At 39.1% G+C, this 16,717-nt stretch overlaps 1 protein-coding gene and 1 pseudogene across 5 annotated transcripts; one reads left to right on the plus strand and one right to left on the minus strand.

The window, feature by feature from the left end:
- The first annotated feature begins 3,884 nt into the window (after positions 1-3,884).
- On the plus strand, positions 3,885-14,022 carry LOC149838276 (putative L-ascorbate peroxidase 6, chloroplastic/mitochondrial). 4 transcript variants are annotated; one of them, XR_016431948.1, is made up of 13 exons: positions 3,885-4,100; positions 4,231-4,374; positions 4,978-5,098; positions 5,182-5,282; positions 5,385-5,472; positions 6,014-6,081; positions 6,170-6,256; positions 10,271-10,345; positions 10,430-10,507; positions 10,611-10,715; positions 11,000-11,077; positions 12,094-12,136; positions 13,629-14,022. XR_016431948.1 is itself a non-coding variant. In XM_090006493.1 (12 exons), the coding sequence occupies exons 1-11, from the start codon at positions 3,984-3,986 to the stop codon at positions 11,036-11,038; spliced, it is 1,023 nt and encodes a 340-aa protein (XP_089862619.1). In that variant the 5' UTR covers positions 3,885-3,983; the 3' UTR covers positions 11,039-11,077; positions 12,094-12,229. The 4 variants fall into 4 exon arrangements, 3 of the variants coding, with proteins under 3 accessions (XP_089862619.1, XP_089862618.1, XP_089862617.1); XM_090006493.1 differs by lacking the exon at positions 13,629-14,022 and having other exon boundaries at positions 12,094-12,229; XM_090006492.1 differs by lacking the exons at positions 12,094-12,136; positions 13,629-14,022 and adding an exon at positions 11,179-11,316.
- LOC149838277 (1-aminocyclopropane-1-carboxylate oxidase pseudogene) lies at positions 13,075-15,865 on the minus strand (annotated as a pseudogene). The gene is made up of 3 exons (XR_016431949.1): positions 15,770-15,865; positions 14,708-14,841; positions 13,075-13,950 (listed from the first exon to the last, which is right to left on the minus strand). The product of XR_016431949.1 is annotated as a 1-aminocyclopropane-1-carboxylate oxidase pseudogene (transcript).
- Between the last annotated feature and the right edge of the window lie 852 nt (positions 15,866-16,717).

The following is a 16,717-nucleotide window of genomic DNA, read 5'->3' on the forward strand; positions in this document are numbered from 1 at the left end:
CATAAACTTCTTTTACTTTATGTTTCTTATCTCGAGATCGAGCTTCCTCCTCGATTCTAAGATGTTGAAGAAGTTATTCTAAGGTAAAGTCTTCATTCTTATATTTCAATTTATTTCGATAATCTTTTCAAGATGGGGGAAATCTAGGAATGATTCATTAAGGTTCATACCCTCAGACTTGATCTGATTAACCAATATGTGCATCTCATAGACTTGAGGCAACAATGGCTTATCATCAAAGAATTTGAAATCTATATACTTATTAACCAAAAACTTATGATTTCCTACATCCTCAGTTTTGTACCTGCTTTAAAGGGTTTTCCACAACTTTTTATAATGTTGACTTTTGAATAGAGGTTAAAAAGGTGTCGGAGAGTGCATTCAATATGTGTTCACGATACAGGAACTCATCCTGCTTTCACTTTCTTCTCTTGCAGTATTCAACAATGGTTTTGTCTTCTTGTTCTTTAGGACAATCCTCTGTGCGCACACACACCACATTTGCAGTTGTGAGTAAGATGAACACCTTGTGTTGCTATCATTTGAAGTTGGTGCCATCGAATTGGGACAACTTGGGAAGCTCCTAGTTTCTAACCTTTACAGTCACCATATACGGGACTATCACTTGAAAATTGTTAGAAATATTGCTTAACTTTGTGGGTCAGACAACTAAGCTTGAACTAGGTATGATCGGAGGCACACATATATATATACACTATCTTTCAAGTAATAGTTGCCCCACTTAAGATCAAGTCCTTGATGAAATGGGTATTCGTGTAACTACGCTCCCAAGATACAACCAACCTTTTGCTTACTCACAAAAAATCGATCTTCACTCTACACTAGGTGAGACCAATAACCATGACATGAACCACCTTGAACAACCTCTTGACTATAATAAGAAAATTCAGGTTCAAATTGGGTATGAATCTTGGGTTTGGATATGGATATGGATCTAAATTATAAGTGGGTGTGGATCTAAATAGTACCTATATCTAAATAGCAACTTGATCGAGATCTTAGTAATGAATTCGAACATCAATTGGGTCTGGATAACAACTACATCTGGATCTAAATAGCAACTGCATTTGGCTCTAAATATCAATTGGATATGAGTCTGGATAGCAACTGGATTCGTACACAGAACCTCAAGAAAACCAAAAGAGGAGAGATAGAGATAACAAAGCTCATAGTAGGGAGAGAACACTCGTGAGAGAGAAGAGGAGAGAATGAGATGACAAAAATGTGAGAGGGTTGGGGTTTATATAGGCCCCAACCCTCATGCCACCATTATGGCAATAAAGGGTCTTAAAGAGGCCAAAATAGTTACCTTAATGAGCCATGGTTGGCTAAAATGGCCAACCATAGTGGCCCAAATAGATAAGGGCTAAAATAAGTCCAAAATAACCCTAGAATAGTCAATATTAATCAAGACTAGGTTAAAAAGTCAATGGTTAAAGAAAAGGACAACTATGAACTATTAAGACCATTAAAGCCCCATGCAAAGACGTGGGGCATGGTCTAATAGATCCAGATAAGATTTATAATTATACAAAAAGAAATCAATGCAAAGTCAATGACAATTTTAAGGCTTGGTCAAAGGTTGATTTTAGACTTGAGGATTAAATACGTCCCAAGTATTAATGAGATACGTCAAAGACTAGACCCAAACCCAAGGTTCAAGATCCTTATCCAAGTCTAAAGATTAAAGGTCAAAATCAAGGATCAAAGATCCAAATAAGATCTAAAGAGAAATCAATGCAAGTCAATAACAATTTTAAGGCTTGGTCAAAGGTCAATTTTTAGACTTGAGGATTAAATTCGTTCCTAATACTAAAAAGATAAGTCAAAGACCAAGGTTCAAGATCTAAGATCCAAAGTCAAAAATCAAAATCCAAGGTCCAAGAATAAAGTAATGCACAAGCTCAAGATCTAATGTGCTTTAAGGCACCACCCCTCCATATAATTCGAAGAGAAATCAATGCAAAGTCAATGACAATTTTAATGCTTGGTCAAATGTCGATATTAGATTTAGAGATTAAATATGTCTCAAGTACTAAAAAATAAGTCAAAGACCAAACCCAAGGTCAAAGGTCAAAATCCAAGATTCAAGTTTGATGCACAAGCCTAAAACCTAATGCTCTTGAGGGCCTTGCCTTTTAAGGCTCCACCCTTCCATATAAGGACAAGTGATTTTCCAAAATCCTTCAATGTGCACTACCTACAAACTTATAGGAAAATGAAAAATTAAAGGAAAAACTTAAGAACAATTTTAAGCCAAAATCCAACAGCTTGATCTTGTCTATTGGAGAACAAAGTGTTTGTGTGACGCTTCTCTTGATCATTAGAATGTTGTGAAACACATTTTACATTCCCTTAAAAGTACTCCTTACTATGGCATACTTATATAACACTCTAACATAGAGTCCGAGTATCCAGCACTTGCAATGTTGTTGTAGGGTCAACCACATGGAGCTTAAGAGATATGTGGTTGGGGTCTGCCTAACCCCAGCTTGCCTATAAAAAAAAATTCATGAAAATAAGGGTAGTCTATAAATAAAATATAACATTTCAAAACTTTAACACATTAAAATAGTAAACAGAATTAAAAAGCTAGATTTTGCATTTGGAGCTTAAATATATGTAAATCAATTATGTCCCACAAGTTGTGGTGGTAGAGTACCACCATAAGCACCCACACCTGCACACACCTCTTAGAACAGTATTATGAGCTAATGCCTAATATCCATGACCAACAACACACAAAAAAAAAATTGCATTAGAAAGGGTTTTTAGCGGCAGTCAGCAATTACCACTAAAGTGTCAAACAACGGAAGCATGTTGCGCAACTAGGGGTGGCAATTTTTGACACGACCCGCCAACCCGACCCGCCAACCCGCCTCTTAGGCGGGTTCGGGTTGGGCTTAAGCCAACCCGTTCAATAAACGGGTCAACCCGTGTAACCCGTTTATTAAACAGGTCGGGTTCGGGTTGGGGGTATGCCAACCCGCCAACCCGGCTGACCCGTTTAATAAACAGGTTAGGCGGGTGGGTCAACCCGCCAACCCGTTTGCCCGACCCGTCAACCCGCCAACCCGACCCGTCAACCCGACCCGCCAACCTGCCTACCTGCCAACCCGATCCGTCAACCCGCCAACCCGACCCGCCAACCTGACCCGCGAACCTGAAAACCCGCTTACCCGACCCAACCCATTTATTAAATGGGTTGGTGGGTCGTGTCGGGTTACCCGTTTATTAAATGGGTTGGGTTCGTGTTTGCCACAACCGACCCGTTTAATAAACGGGTCGGGTTCGGGTTGAGGTATGCTGACCCGCCAACCCGCCAACCCGACCGAATTGCCACCCCTATGCGCAACCATGTGTCTGTTTTTATTTGCTGTGTTGGAAGATCCACACACACTCTCTCTTTGTGTATATATGTGTGTTAGGTTCGCCTGTTTTGGGCTTTCCAAGGCAGGTTTCCTAACCTGAGCGAGGGAACTAGTCGGGATGCAAATGGATCGGATTCAGGATGGAGGTTTTGCAATTTTTGGTTGTTCTGGATTCGATTCCAATCAAAATCCTTATCTGTTTAGCTGTTCCAAATTCGAACCTTTTGCATCCCTAGTTCACCGACTAGGCCCTTTGTATATATTCTAATTTTGATACAGACTGGGTATAGCTTAAGCTTCTCACCATTCAACTCCGATTTTTTTCTTTTACCGGTTATACAACTATACCATACGGGATTCGAACTTGCAACGTCTCAACGCAAGGTGACGTGCACTAACTGCCCCTGCCACACAAGCGGAGCCCCCCGTTGGTTGGTTACTGAGAATTCGACGAGTGGTTTGGTCTAATAGGGCTCTCTGGAAAATGAGAAGAGGGTAGCCGCGGCTGCTCGTCGCACTGCAAACAGCGCGCGCACGCTCTCCGTTTTCGTTTCCCTCTCTCTTGATTGGAGAAACGAAGGAAAGAAAGAAATGGCGGGGCGTCTCCTCGCTGCTCGCTTTGCAGCGCGCCTCCTCCCGACGGCCGCCGAGCGATCCCTCTTCCCTCCGCTTCCTCTCCCCAAACCACCGTCTTCTGCTCTCTTCCCGGTGCGTTCTGTCCTTGCCACTATCATCGCTCGCTTCTTCCTCTTCTTATTCTTTGTTCTCTGCTTCTGTTGATCTTGGGTTTTGTTTTCGGTTAACCTGTTCTGATTCGGCTTTTCCTGCGCGATCGAAGATCATCGGCGTGCGGGCGGTTCACTCTACGAGCAATGGCAGCGGCGCGCCAGGGGGAAGCTTCGCGTCGGTCCCCGATCAGTTGAGGAAGGCCAGGGAGGACATCAAGCTTCTTTTGAAGACCACTTACTGCCACCCGATTCTGGTATTCCTTTTCAGTTATATATATTTTTTATATTTTAATACCCTTTCTCTTCCGGTTTTGTTTGGGAATGTGATCGAGGCGCTTGTTGATATAGATGATTGTGCGGAGAGTTTCTTCGTAGAAATGTGTGAATTTTCGTGGTTTCTTTTATTAATATCGATTTTGAAGTCCCGGGCGGTGAGTTGATAGTGATCACCATCATCGTGCTGTGAGTTCCTCAGAGAATTCTGCTGACTCCTTTTGGGTGAATGTGGATTTTGTTATTCGATTTTTGTTGTTGTTGAACTACTCTTTCTTTTCCCTCTTGTTCGTTCATGCTTTTATTTTTTCCCCTCTCGCGGATCTTAATGCTCATTGAGACATTGAGGGCTTGGAGATATATCAATTTTGAATGCTTATTTTAGGGGCAAGAAATTTCAATTTTCAAAGTAAAGATTTTAGTGCACTCACTAATGCGTTACGATTGTCATGGGGATAAGAGTTCGGGTGCATGCTCTATCTGTCATGTTTCCAAGTTTTGTGAGTTTGGAAGAGTGAACCTGAAGAATTAATATAACCAAGTAAAGGTTCGAAGTGTCTTATGACAGATTTCGGAAAATGTAGGTTCGACTTGGATGGCACGATGCAGGTACCTACAACAAGAACATTGAGGAATGGCCACTACGTGGCGGAGCTAATGGAAGTTTAAGATTTGAAATAGAACTGAAACATGGTGCCAATGCTGGTAGATATGCTTCTCTGAATGTATCGTGTTTCGAATAAGTGTTGTTGTTATGCCCAACCACCTTATGACTTTGTTTGTGCTAGGCTTGGTGAATGCTTTGAAGCTGCTTCAACCAATCAAGGACAAGTATTCGGGTGTGACATATGCAGACTTGTTTCAATTGGCCAGTGCCACAGCTATTGAGGTCCTCCCTTCTACTTCACATTTTTGGTTTATTTGAACATTTTTCTCTGTTGCAATCATTTCAGATATCATTTTTTTTTTCCTTTTTTTTTCTATCTTTTAGGACGCCGGAGGTCCCAAGATCCCCATGAAGTATGGGAGAGTAGATGTTACAAGTCCTGAGCAATGTCCAGAGGAGGGAAGGCTTCCAAGTTAGTGCACAATTGGTCGTGTTTCTTTCTTATTAGCTTGTAGATGTTAGTTGAAAATTCTGACTCTCGATGGTCTTGGTTGATTTCCACATACCAGCTGGCTTTGCAACTAAATTTTGCTTCTTGAATTGCCACTACACACCGTTTGCATAGGATGTGCTTCGTAGCTTGTATGATATGAAATAAACTAAAGTTTCATGATACAGTTGGAGCTGGGATGCAATTTTTTTTTCCTGTAAGAAATCTATAAGGAGTAAATTGATTACCAATTAATTCCTTCATGATCCTGTTTTTTATATGCTTGATAGATTTAGCTTTCTTTTGTTTTTCACTGAACTAAGCATGAGGATGGCAAGGAAAACAAACTTTCCCATGTTTTTTTTGAGAAGATTTTCATATTTAATGTTCTGCTATTTATTGAGTTAAAGTTGTCTTTCCACAAATGTTTGCCATGTCAAGAAATTTTGTTCATAAGAACCGGTTGAAGCTGTTATTATTTGATTTTATATGTAAAGACTAGAGTTTCTTTTTCTATGTGTAGATGCTGGGCCTCCTTCACCTGCAGATCATCTACGTGATGTTTTTTATCGGATGGGTCTCAGTGATAAGGTTATCTTTATATCTGCAACTGAAAACTGCATATTGTATTGAACATTATCTTTTAATTTGCTTCTCATTAACATGCACCCTTCTGTAGGAAATTGTTGCATTGTCTGGTGCCCACACCTTGGGACGGGCTCGACCAGAACGTAGTGGCTGGGGAAAGCCAGGAACCAAGTATACCGTGAGTACATGCCCTTTTCTCCTTATAAGGTCATATTTGTATTTTCTTTTATGATGATGCTTGCATGTGTCTGTTAGAATGACCATATGAATGAATCAGAATGATCCAGATATCCTCCACAACATGTGGAGCTATCTCTCTTTCTGAAGTAGTAAGATGTATGAAAATTGGATTCTTTCTTGCTGTATTCTTTTTTATCTCTTTGATAACCTGTTTATATAATTCTGCTCCACCACTCAAACTGAGATGATATGTTTCCCCTACTTGCAATAGCATTTCATGTCTATTCTAAATGCAGTCTTCATGGTAATCAATTATGAAGCAGGTGAATCAATAAAAATGAAACAATTGAATCACACTGACCCAATGTGACAGCAAGGACCTACAGATCAGCTTGAGATTGTTAGATTCTTGATCCACTAATAAGACTCATGTGGGCTTAGTTGGTCTGATAGTCAATCTTTTATCTTATGCAGATATAAAGGTAACAATAACCACTGCTTCAATATTGTGATTTGAGTTGCGATGTCCATTCTTAGATTAGATCCTTTAGTGCCATAGAACAGGAAAATTGAATTGTGTCAGTTTGATGTGCCTTCATCTAATCAACAACATAAAATACAACATGAAAGTGCGCTACAAGTCCCTTAGGGTCATCATATTTATAGAGAAAAATTAATGTGATGACCATCTGCCACTTGTTCTGCAATTTCCTGTCTGCATCTATGTAACCGCGGCATGCCATTTGGGCTGCCGTACCTGTGTCGATATGGGTACGGGTACCGGACGCAGTGCGGGTACTCAGCGGTTCAGGTCCTGCACTGGGTCGGGCCGGTTGGGTCTAATTCAGATCCAAAACTCAAAAAAATAAAATAAATTCTGCCCCCCTCCCGAAACCCTCGACTCTCTCTCTCTCTGGTCTTTCTCCCGAAACCCTCGTCTTCCCCCTTCTCTCTCGTTTTCTCTCCTCTCTCGGTTCCCCTCTTCCCCCTTTCTCTGGTTTGGAAAACGAGAGGAAAAACTAGAGAGAGAGGGAAATAGGGATAGGGGGAAACGAGAGGGGTGGGGGGTGGGAAAAGACGAGCAGGGGAATTGAGAGATAGGAGAGAGGGTGAAATGAAACCAGAGAGAGGGAAGAAGAAGAAGGAACAAAGGAGGGCAAGAGAGAGAGAGAGAAGGAGAAAAAGAAACGGAGGAAGAAAGTAGTGGAGAGAGAGAGGATGAGGAGGGTGATGCGTACCTAGCTTCCTCTTCTTCTGTCATTGTTGGAGGGAGAGATCATGCTCCTCCTCCTTCACTGGCAGCGGAGTACCTGTCTGGTCAGGACAACTCTCTCTCTCTATATCTATCTATCTATCTATTGTCTCTCATGACACTTGGTGCAAATCAGGTGTTATGATAAGGTCTGAATGAACCCAAGTCTTATTCAGACCTGGGCCACATCCGGATTCGGGTCTGTTTCTCTCTTTCTCTCTCATGTTTTTTCTTTTTTTTTTCTTTTTTCTAATGTCTTTCATAACACCTGGCATAAACTAGGTCTTATGATAAGACCTGGTTAAAATCAGGTCTAAATGGACAAGTCTTATTCAGACCTAGGCCAGACCAGATCTGGATCAGTTTCAACTTAGGTTTGAATCAGACCTGTGTCAAAGCTTACCCAGATCAGAACTAGACCTGTGTCAAAGTCCAAACCCAAGTCTTATTCAGACCAGATCTGGATCTGTTTCAACCTAGGTCTGAATCTGACTTGTGTCAAAGCTGACCCAGATTGGAACTAGACCTGTGTCAATATATATATATCCATGTCGTGCCCATACCCGCACCCATACCCATACCCAGGTGACATAGGTCTGCATTGACATCAAAGTCTGGACATTCATTAGGCATGATGAACACATTTTGCAGCATCAAGCATGCATTCTTAAAGCTTGTCTAGCATTTATGTGGACCTTTGTGTGTACTGAGGGAGCCGATTGTTCTTCTTATTGCTCTATATTTGCAACTAGAGAACAATCTTTAGCTAGCAAAGATTTCTCCTTCTAAATTGTTTAACACTTAAAAAATTATAGGATAGGCTAAAGTAGGTTATTGATGGACATTATGGTTTTCATGAAAACGAAAAAACAATTATTTCCTTTTGTTTTTTTCCTTTATCGCAATGCAGTGGGCTCCATGAAAAAATACGATATTTAGCATTCAGTCAATAGATGGGTGTCCTATTGTCTTGTTCATAGGAGGAGAGTGACATACAAGGAAATGACTTGTCCTTATGTGGTAGTTTTCCACTTTGCCTTCCTGTCAATAGACAAAATTTCCTTTTACTTTTATTGAAAACATTCAATTTTCTGGAGGGACAGAGGGTTTCTGATAAGAACTTGTCCTTGTTAGTCTTATTGAACTACTCGTAAGACAAATTAGTAATGGCCTTGACATAATATGGTGGCATTTTTTCTATTAGTGTCATGCATAAAGTCTAGGTGTGACCAGGCTTTTCCTAATCCATGTTCCATTGCCATGAGTTGATGCATCCTTGAAGCACTTGACTTTTGGTGAAGAATCTTCCTAGTGATGGTAGGCTAAGATAACATTCAAGCTAGTGATGGTAGCTGGATCAGGTGAGATATCTGGGCAAAATCATATCCCTAACACAACCTGCATGTTACTCGGGTTGTGTTGGGTCAAGCTGAATAATTTTTGGGCTGAACTTTTTCATGCTGGTTATTCAGGTTCAGGTCAGGTTGAGTATCTGACACAAACCCGACCCATTGACAGCCCTAGTCACTTGCAGTATGGAACTATGGATTATGCAATACAAAAATGCAAACCCACAAGTTACAATATGTATGGGTACAAGCAAGTGCACAGCATAAGTATGCATATCGTGATATCATACTGCAGATGTATCTATTTTTGCCGTAAACACACATCCGATCATGTGTGCGTGTGTCTGTGTTTGCCTGAAGATATTTATGTATGCATGTATTAATATTTACACATGCACTTGTGAGCTTGAGTCTAGTTAACTGCATTGATTTCAGAAACATCAAGTATGTCATATATTAAGTTGATCAAGTGCACATCTGACTGAATGATAACTTGGTGCATGCACTAGTAGTCAATAATGACATAATATTCTTGAGGAAAACCCAGAATATCTAATTTGTGGAGCTTGTCAATTGCAAGAATCCACTCACATAACCATACTAATAATATGTTAGAAATATGCGAGACCCATTGGTATACCTTCTAGAGCATTTATAATGTTATTACCCTGTTGGAGATGCTTTAATTGTTATGCTCTTGTTGCTTAATTGTTATGCTCTTGTTGCTTGTATTCTGTCATTCACTTAGTGTTGTTATTTTGGTCATTACCTTTAATTTTAAGTGTACCTTGTTCATTAAGATATTTCAATTAATTTGCATGACTCGGGGTTTAGGTTAATGATTAGGAAATTTAATGGACCATATATCTGTGTATTTGTAGCCCATTTCACCAAATCAAGGGGGCAGTTTCCATGGGCCACATTTGAAGTCATCGTGGCTACTTTGAACTAAGGGTTTATGTCTCTTTTCCACATTTTGAAGATAATTTTACCAATTTATAAGCTCCTATAAAGCATCTTGGTTATGTTTGAGGATCTCTCTCTCTCTCTCTCTCTCTCTCTCTCTCTCTCTCTCTCTCTCTCTCTCGCTCGCTCGCTTGTCGTGCACACATCTTTATTTAATCTCAAAATTATCCGTTGTGTGGTGCTCAATGAAATCTTTGACACTAATCGGTAGTTCCAGTTGCTGAGGTTGAACTTTAAGTATACTGGACCTTGCTGCACGGGGATGGGGTACTCCCCATACCAAGAGTGCTATTTCTTTTCTTTTGGCCAATCTTACCTCCTTTTAACTGATGGGGTGGCATATTGTTACTGCCTAATCTCTTCATTTCTCTCTTTTTTCGTTTCCGTCTTTTGAATGCACAACAAGAAATATTCAGACTTGGCATTAGATTTTCTTTTCTTTCAGAAAGAGGGACCTGGGGCACCTGGAGGACAATCATGGACTGTAGAATGGTTGAGGTTTGATAATTTCTACTTCAAGGTGAGGATACAACTTCCGACCCTTGAACTTTCTTTTTCCCTTTATCATGGCATACTTATTTACTTTCATGTGTGAAACATCCAGGACGTTAAAGAGAAAAACAGTGAAGACCTACTGGTTTTACCAACTGATGCTGTTCTGTTTGAGGATCCAGGATTCAAGGTAACCTAATTATTAACTTGTCACTTATTGGATTATCCTGAATGAGCTTTGTTTTTCTGTGTTTGGTCCTTGAACTATTCACTTCTCCTGTTGTTCATCACAGGAATATGCAGAGAAATATGCTGCAGATCAGGATGCATTTTTCGAGGACTATGCTGAAGCTCATGCAAAACTTAGCAATCTCGGAGCAAAATTTGATCCTCCAGAGGTCCATGCTTCCTTCTGCTTTCGCTAGGAGTTATCTTGCATCTTTAGTATACTTAGATGGCTTAGACTGTCCATTCAATACCGTAAACTAACCAACATGTTCACTCGACACTGCAAATTAACAAATTAACTCAGATTACAGGTCCCTATCCTTAATAGTCACATGTTATCTTCTAAGTCAATTAATAACGATGGCTTATAATAAGTTTCTATCCTTGTTGAATGTGCCCATTTTCGTTTCTCTCAGTGACCTCAAAGAGTTGTTTCTATGTTATTGTGGTGCAGGGCTTCTCAACAGTTGATCCAGAAAATGCCACGCCGTAGAAATTTCTATCCTCAAAATACTCACCAGGAAGAGAAAAGGTTATTACTCGAGTGCTTCAACCCATCACCACTTTCGGAAAACTCAATTTGCTTAATGGGTCATTCACTTCTTAAGTCTTGTCTTCTGCTGTCTTTTTTAGAAACACAAGATGACGATTTTGCAAAAAATGTGAATACTGCTAAACTTCCAATCAACTATATTAGGACATGAAAAGTTAAAAATAAGTGATTGTTGTATATTTGACTGCTGAGAGGACTATGGAAAGCAATGAAGCAAATGAGTCATGCCGACTATGAGGTGTTATCCTAGATAAGCCTCTCAAGTCAAAATACTTAACATTATGATTTTGATTGCTGTTTTGGCTTTTTTTTTCACATGTTTTGCAAGGAATTGTTTTTTGCTTCTTCGGTTACCATTGTTTTGCAGTTTGCCCGCATTTCATTTTCTGAATTCTCTGTTAGGGAAAATGATCCTGGGAGATTCTTGATCATGAAGCTTTCTTCTATGTAAAACAGTTGCTTGGCCATCCCACTGGTTTAGCATCCACACTCAGTATAGGGCTATACCATGGGCACTAGAAGAAAACCTCAAAATTAATCTCAAACACTCTGAGGGGTCGTTTGGATGAGTAGTAAAACTTGGTTTACTAAATTTACTTTTCTAACCTCCTGCTTAAAAGGCGAGGGATTCCAACCCAGCACCTCCTGCTTAAAAGGCAACGCTCTAATCATTGGGCTAACACCCTTTCTTTCTTTTTTGTTTTTCAAACACAAAATACATGTCCTAAATCTATTCTAAACCTGGCATATTATTCTAGCTTAGTCAAGCTCAATGGGGTTCAAACCCTTGCTCAGGCTTCGCTCATTTACATCTAACGAGCCTAGGATCTGCTCAATGGGGTTCAAACCCTTGCTCAAGCTTGGCTCATTTACACATTTATACGAGTTTGAGTCGAACTCGGGTTGGCTCAGCTCACTGTGCACCCCTATCAAAAAGCAGACTTTTTAACTATTTTGTGAAATTTCTAATCTACCTTTCTATTTTACCCTTACAGAAAACATGATTGGCTTTTTCTTGATGGTGAAGATGAATGAAAGGTATTTTTGTGAATTAAATGTGTTTAACTCAAGTGATTAAAGGTAATGACTTCTTTTTTTTGAAAGATAAGAAGGGAATAAATTAACTAATCAGAAAAATTAGGCACGGCAGAAGTGACGAGTGATCACCTTAAACTGGACCTACATAAAAAAGGACTGAAAAAAAAAACAGACAAATAGATGACTCGCTAAACCCCAAATTTACCCAATCCAAACTGATATGTAGAGAAGAACATTACCGCTATGTCACAGATACGAAAGCGGACATGGACTTGACACAAAATTCGTTAAACAATATATAAAATGAAAATGAGGGGCTTGTAATATATCAAAAGGTTTTAGAGCCAAAAAATTTATTATTACAATATTTTTTATGTTGGGCATTGCTCGAACAATGTTTGCAGTTTGCTCATACGGCTCTATGGTTTGGATTTAGGTGGGACCAAAGCAAACTTTGCTTGGGAGAAATATACCCTGACCCAATTGGGTAAACGAATCTGGTTCTCTTTCTCGACTCAATTTGATGTAGCTAGACCTAGTACTATGGATCATATATATCCGATTCAAATATGTACTGCTTATTTCCCTTACCTCGAGGGGGCGTTTGTTACACACCTAAGGGAAGCCTCTTTCCTTTGAAAGGGCTACTTTGGAGGGAAAGTGCTTTCCCATAGGGGGAGGTATTTTAATTAGAAAGCTGCTTTTTTTGCATTTATTATGTAGCTCCCACCACATATTTTTCATGGACATTTATTTCCTAGGAAATAGAGCCTCTTTCATAGGAAGGAAAGGGCACGAAACAAACGCCCCCTCAATGTTTCCCAGCAGCACCACATTCAACAATCATGGTTTTAATATGATGGAATCCAATTGGGAAACACAAAAATAAGAAAACTTGAATTTTATGAGGCAATGTTATTGCCAATTGCAAGCTTGATATTATAAGAATTATACTGAAGGGCATCCATTGGGTACAAGCACAACCAAGCAGCCGAGCTAGATATCAAGACCAACCAACAGCATCCAAACTACAAACAATTTATTTATTCAAATAACTGGCCTTTTCTGATAGCCTAGCATCTTCAAAGATAGGGCTCTTAACCCCTATAAACCATTGAGAGACCCAGGTATCCTTGTATCCCCCACTCATAAACCATGCCTAAAAAGAGGGGAAAACATAGGAAGGAGATGAAAGCTCCATATGGATGCAACAGCTAGGAACATGGGCTCTTTCGGTGAGAACTTTTACTTGGCATACACTTGCATATAATCCTCAAAAACAAACTTTGGGTATTCAAAAGTATGGCCATTGACAACATGAGCAGCCTGTTCGTCTACTTGTTTTGGCTCCAGGAGCAGGGGCTATGGTAGCTAAGGATGATAGGTTGTAGAAGGAAGCGACAGAGCTCCTATTGCCATTTTCTAGTGATGATCACCCTATGCCACACATTCGTGCACTTCCCATTGGATATGATTTCAATCTGATCACCAGTGTTCACCACAATGGAGTTCTCTAGAGGTTGCACATCAATCCATTCTCAATCTTTGAGGATCTGAATGCCATATCTTGGAAGAGGAGGATGACCCCACCAGCATCGGTGTGGGCCCGGAGGCCATTGACTAGGTCCGGGCGTGGGCATGGTGGATAGTGACTTGCTTTGGTGCCAAAAAATGGAAGATGCTCTCCATCCTCGTCACCTCCTTTAAAGGCCCTCTTGAGATGGCCCTTCTCTAAACCAAGATTCTCATCCATTATCTCAGTTAATCTTTCTGCCAATTTCTTTATCTCAGCCCTTAACTCCTTCATGGTTTCCCTGTTCAGTGGTGAACAAGAGCATGAGTCAAAAGTTATTGATGTATTTTACATATATATGCAATTATTGAAATGTGTGTGTACGAGAGAGAGAGAGAGAGAGAGAGAGAGAGAGAGAGAGAGAGAGAGAGAGAGAGAGGTCAGATTGAGTAGATATGACTCACCTATAATTTTTTCAACTGGACAGTGGCATATATATATATATATATATATATATATATATATATATATATATATATATATATGAACTAGAAATATGGGCATTTCCAACACTTTTTTTGCAAATCCAACCATGTGGATGTGCTTGGCATGGTGAATTTGCTAGGAATCAACTATTGGATCGTGTATTTTCGATGAAAAAATGCAATTTTTGAATGCTTGAAAATTTATGAAGATTACGAGCCATTGATTTTAAAGCCTTAAAAAAATCTCGTTTATGGATCAAAATCGGATGATTCAAGAGCGGGTTCTTATAAAATCAAGCATATAGATCTCATCCGTACGGTTAGATTAAAGAGAAAAGAACAAAAAATTCGTGAAAAATGCGGTTCACACATTAGTTCTCATATTCTAGTGATTCATGTATATATATATATATATATATATATATATATATATAGAGAGAGAGAGAGAGAGAGAGAGAGAGAGAGAGAGAGATCATAGGTGCTTGAACATTAGGTGTTTGCTCTTCCGGTGTTTTTTTTGCAGTTCTGACCTATAAATGTGTTGGACATGGTCGATTTATGAGGAATTCATACCTGGATCATGTGTTTTCGATGAAAAAAATGATATTTGTAGCCTTGAAATTTTACAAAGATTTTGAACCATTGATTTTTCGAACCTTATAAAAACCCACCCATGTGTCGGAATCGAACACTTCAAGAGCTGATCCCTATAAAATCAAGTACATAGATCACATCTGTGCTGTCAGAATTTTAAAATAAAATGAAAAAAACCTAAAAAACCAATCAAGCACGTATCTCAAGTACCTAATGTTCAAGCACCTACTCTCTCTCTCTCTCTATATATATATATAATGGTTTATATTTGGTACAATCAATTGTACCTACAATCTCTCACGATGCCAGTTGTTTTGACACAATCTAACCTCATAGATGTGTTCAATATGCTATTTAGTAGGAACAAACTCTTGAATCATGTTTTTTCGCGCTGAAAAAACATGTTTTTATGAGTCGAGAAAAATCAATGCCTTCATATTTGTTGATTTTTTGGTTACTAAAAAAAAAAATCTGTATAGAGGTGGATTATGGCAATCCAAAAGCCGTTTCCCACTAAACAAAACATGCTGATCACATCTATGGTGTTAGATGTGAAAAAAAAACAAAAAGGGGTCCCACAACATTTGCTAGGTCGCTTGCCCCTACTAACCCATTATATATATATATATATAGGGTAAATATTGGCTACTAATGGAGGTAAGGAACTAATAAATAGAATCATTATTTTCTTCAAAAAATTCCAATTATTGTAGATCAAATGTTATTTGTTTAGTAGTAAACTTGTTTTGAATCATGTGATTATGACAAGTAATTAGGCTTTTAAAGGGGTAAAAAATCAACGGCCCACAATGTGCCAAAATTTCATAACTCAAAGGATCACATACATAAAAAAAAGCATGATCCAAGGCTTGATACTTTGCAAACAAACCATGCTGAACATATCTATGTGGTTAGATTGAGTCGATACAACTTGCACCTATGATTTCTAGTTCATCATTTCTTTACCTTCAATAGTAGCAAATATTTCCCATATATATATATATATATATATAGAGAGAGAGAGAGAGAGAGATTACTTACTTGAAGTCAGAGGATTTGACGGCCATTCATTGTCATCCAGCAATAAGAACACATCCTCTCAGTCCATGTTTTCTAACTTCCTTGTGTTGTGGCCGTTCAAAACACATCCTCAGTCCATGTTTTCTAACTTGTGTTGTGGCCGTTCACATTGTCTTGGTCTTCTATCAACAATTACACGAGAGATAGTGGTTGTATTTGAAAGATTAGAACAGGCAACCTTGCACAAAAATACAAGGCATATATATGAGCCATGTTGGTTCTATTCAAAAGAAAAAAGAAAAAAAAAAGGTCATATTGGTCTCCCTGATCTGTTTGATTCCATTTCATCAGACTTGGAAAATAAACTTTTAGGAACAAAATGTTACCTGTAAGAAACCCCATTCCTCGCATGCGTTAGAAATTTGAGCCATGGCTTCCCCTCTCTCCTCAACATGATGAACCTTTGAAAAATCTATCACGTATTTATAGACACCCAAGGATATGTCAATTCATGTGAGGCAAGTTGGAAAGATTCATGGGAAAGGGTGTGGTAGGTGTGGATGTATTACAAACATCGCAAGGTCAATGCATCTAAGGTATAGGCCACTTACTGCTCTGTCTATTACCAGCTAAAAACAACTACTTTTCAATTTCTTTCCTTTCTAGAGCTTGAAGGCCACCCTCTTAGAACTTTAATTCACATAGATATCATGACAAGATTTTTTTGGTATATTTTTCTTGATAAGAGAGAATTGGGTTTACCACTATCGCTTTTTTACTCGTATAGGATTACTTTTTATGTTTATTTCTTTCCTTTTGCATATACTACTTTTCAATTTCTTTCCTTTCTAGAGCTTGAAGGCCACCCTCTTAGAACTTAATTCAGATGAATATCATGAAGATTTTTTGGTATCACTTTCTTGATAAGAGAGAATTGGGTTTACCACTATGCTTCTTTACTCGTGTAGG

The sequence above is a fragment of the Nuphar pumila genome, chromosome 5, assembly GCF_984573655.1.
Source record: "Nuphar pumila chromosome 5, dmNupPumi1.hap1.1, whole genome shotgun sequence".
Taxonomy (NCBI): domain Eukaryota; kingdom Viridiplantae; phylum Streptophyta; class Magnoliopsida; order Nymphaeales; family Nymphaeaceae; genus Nuphar; species Nuphar pumila.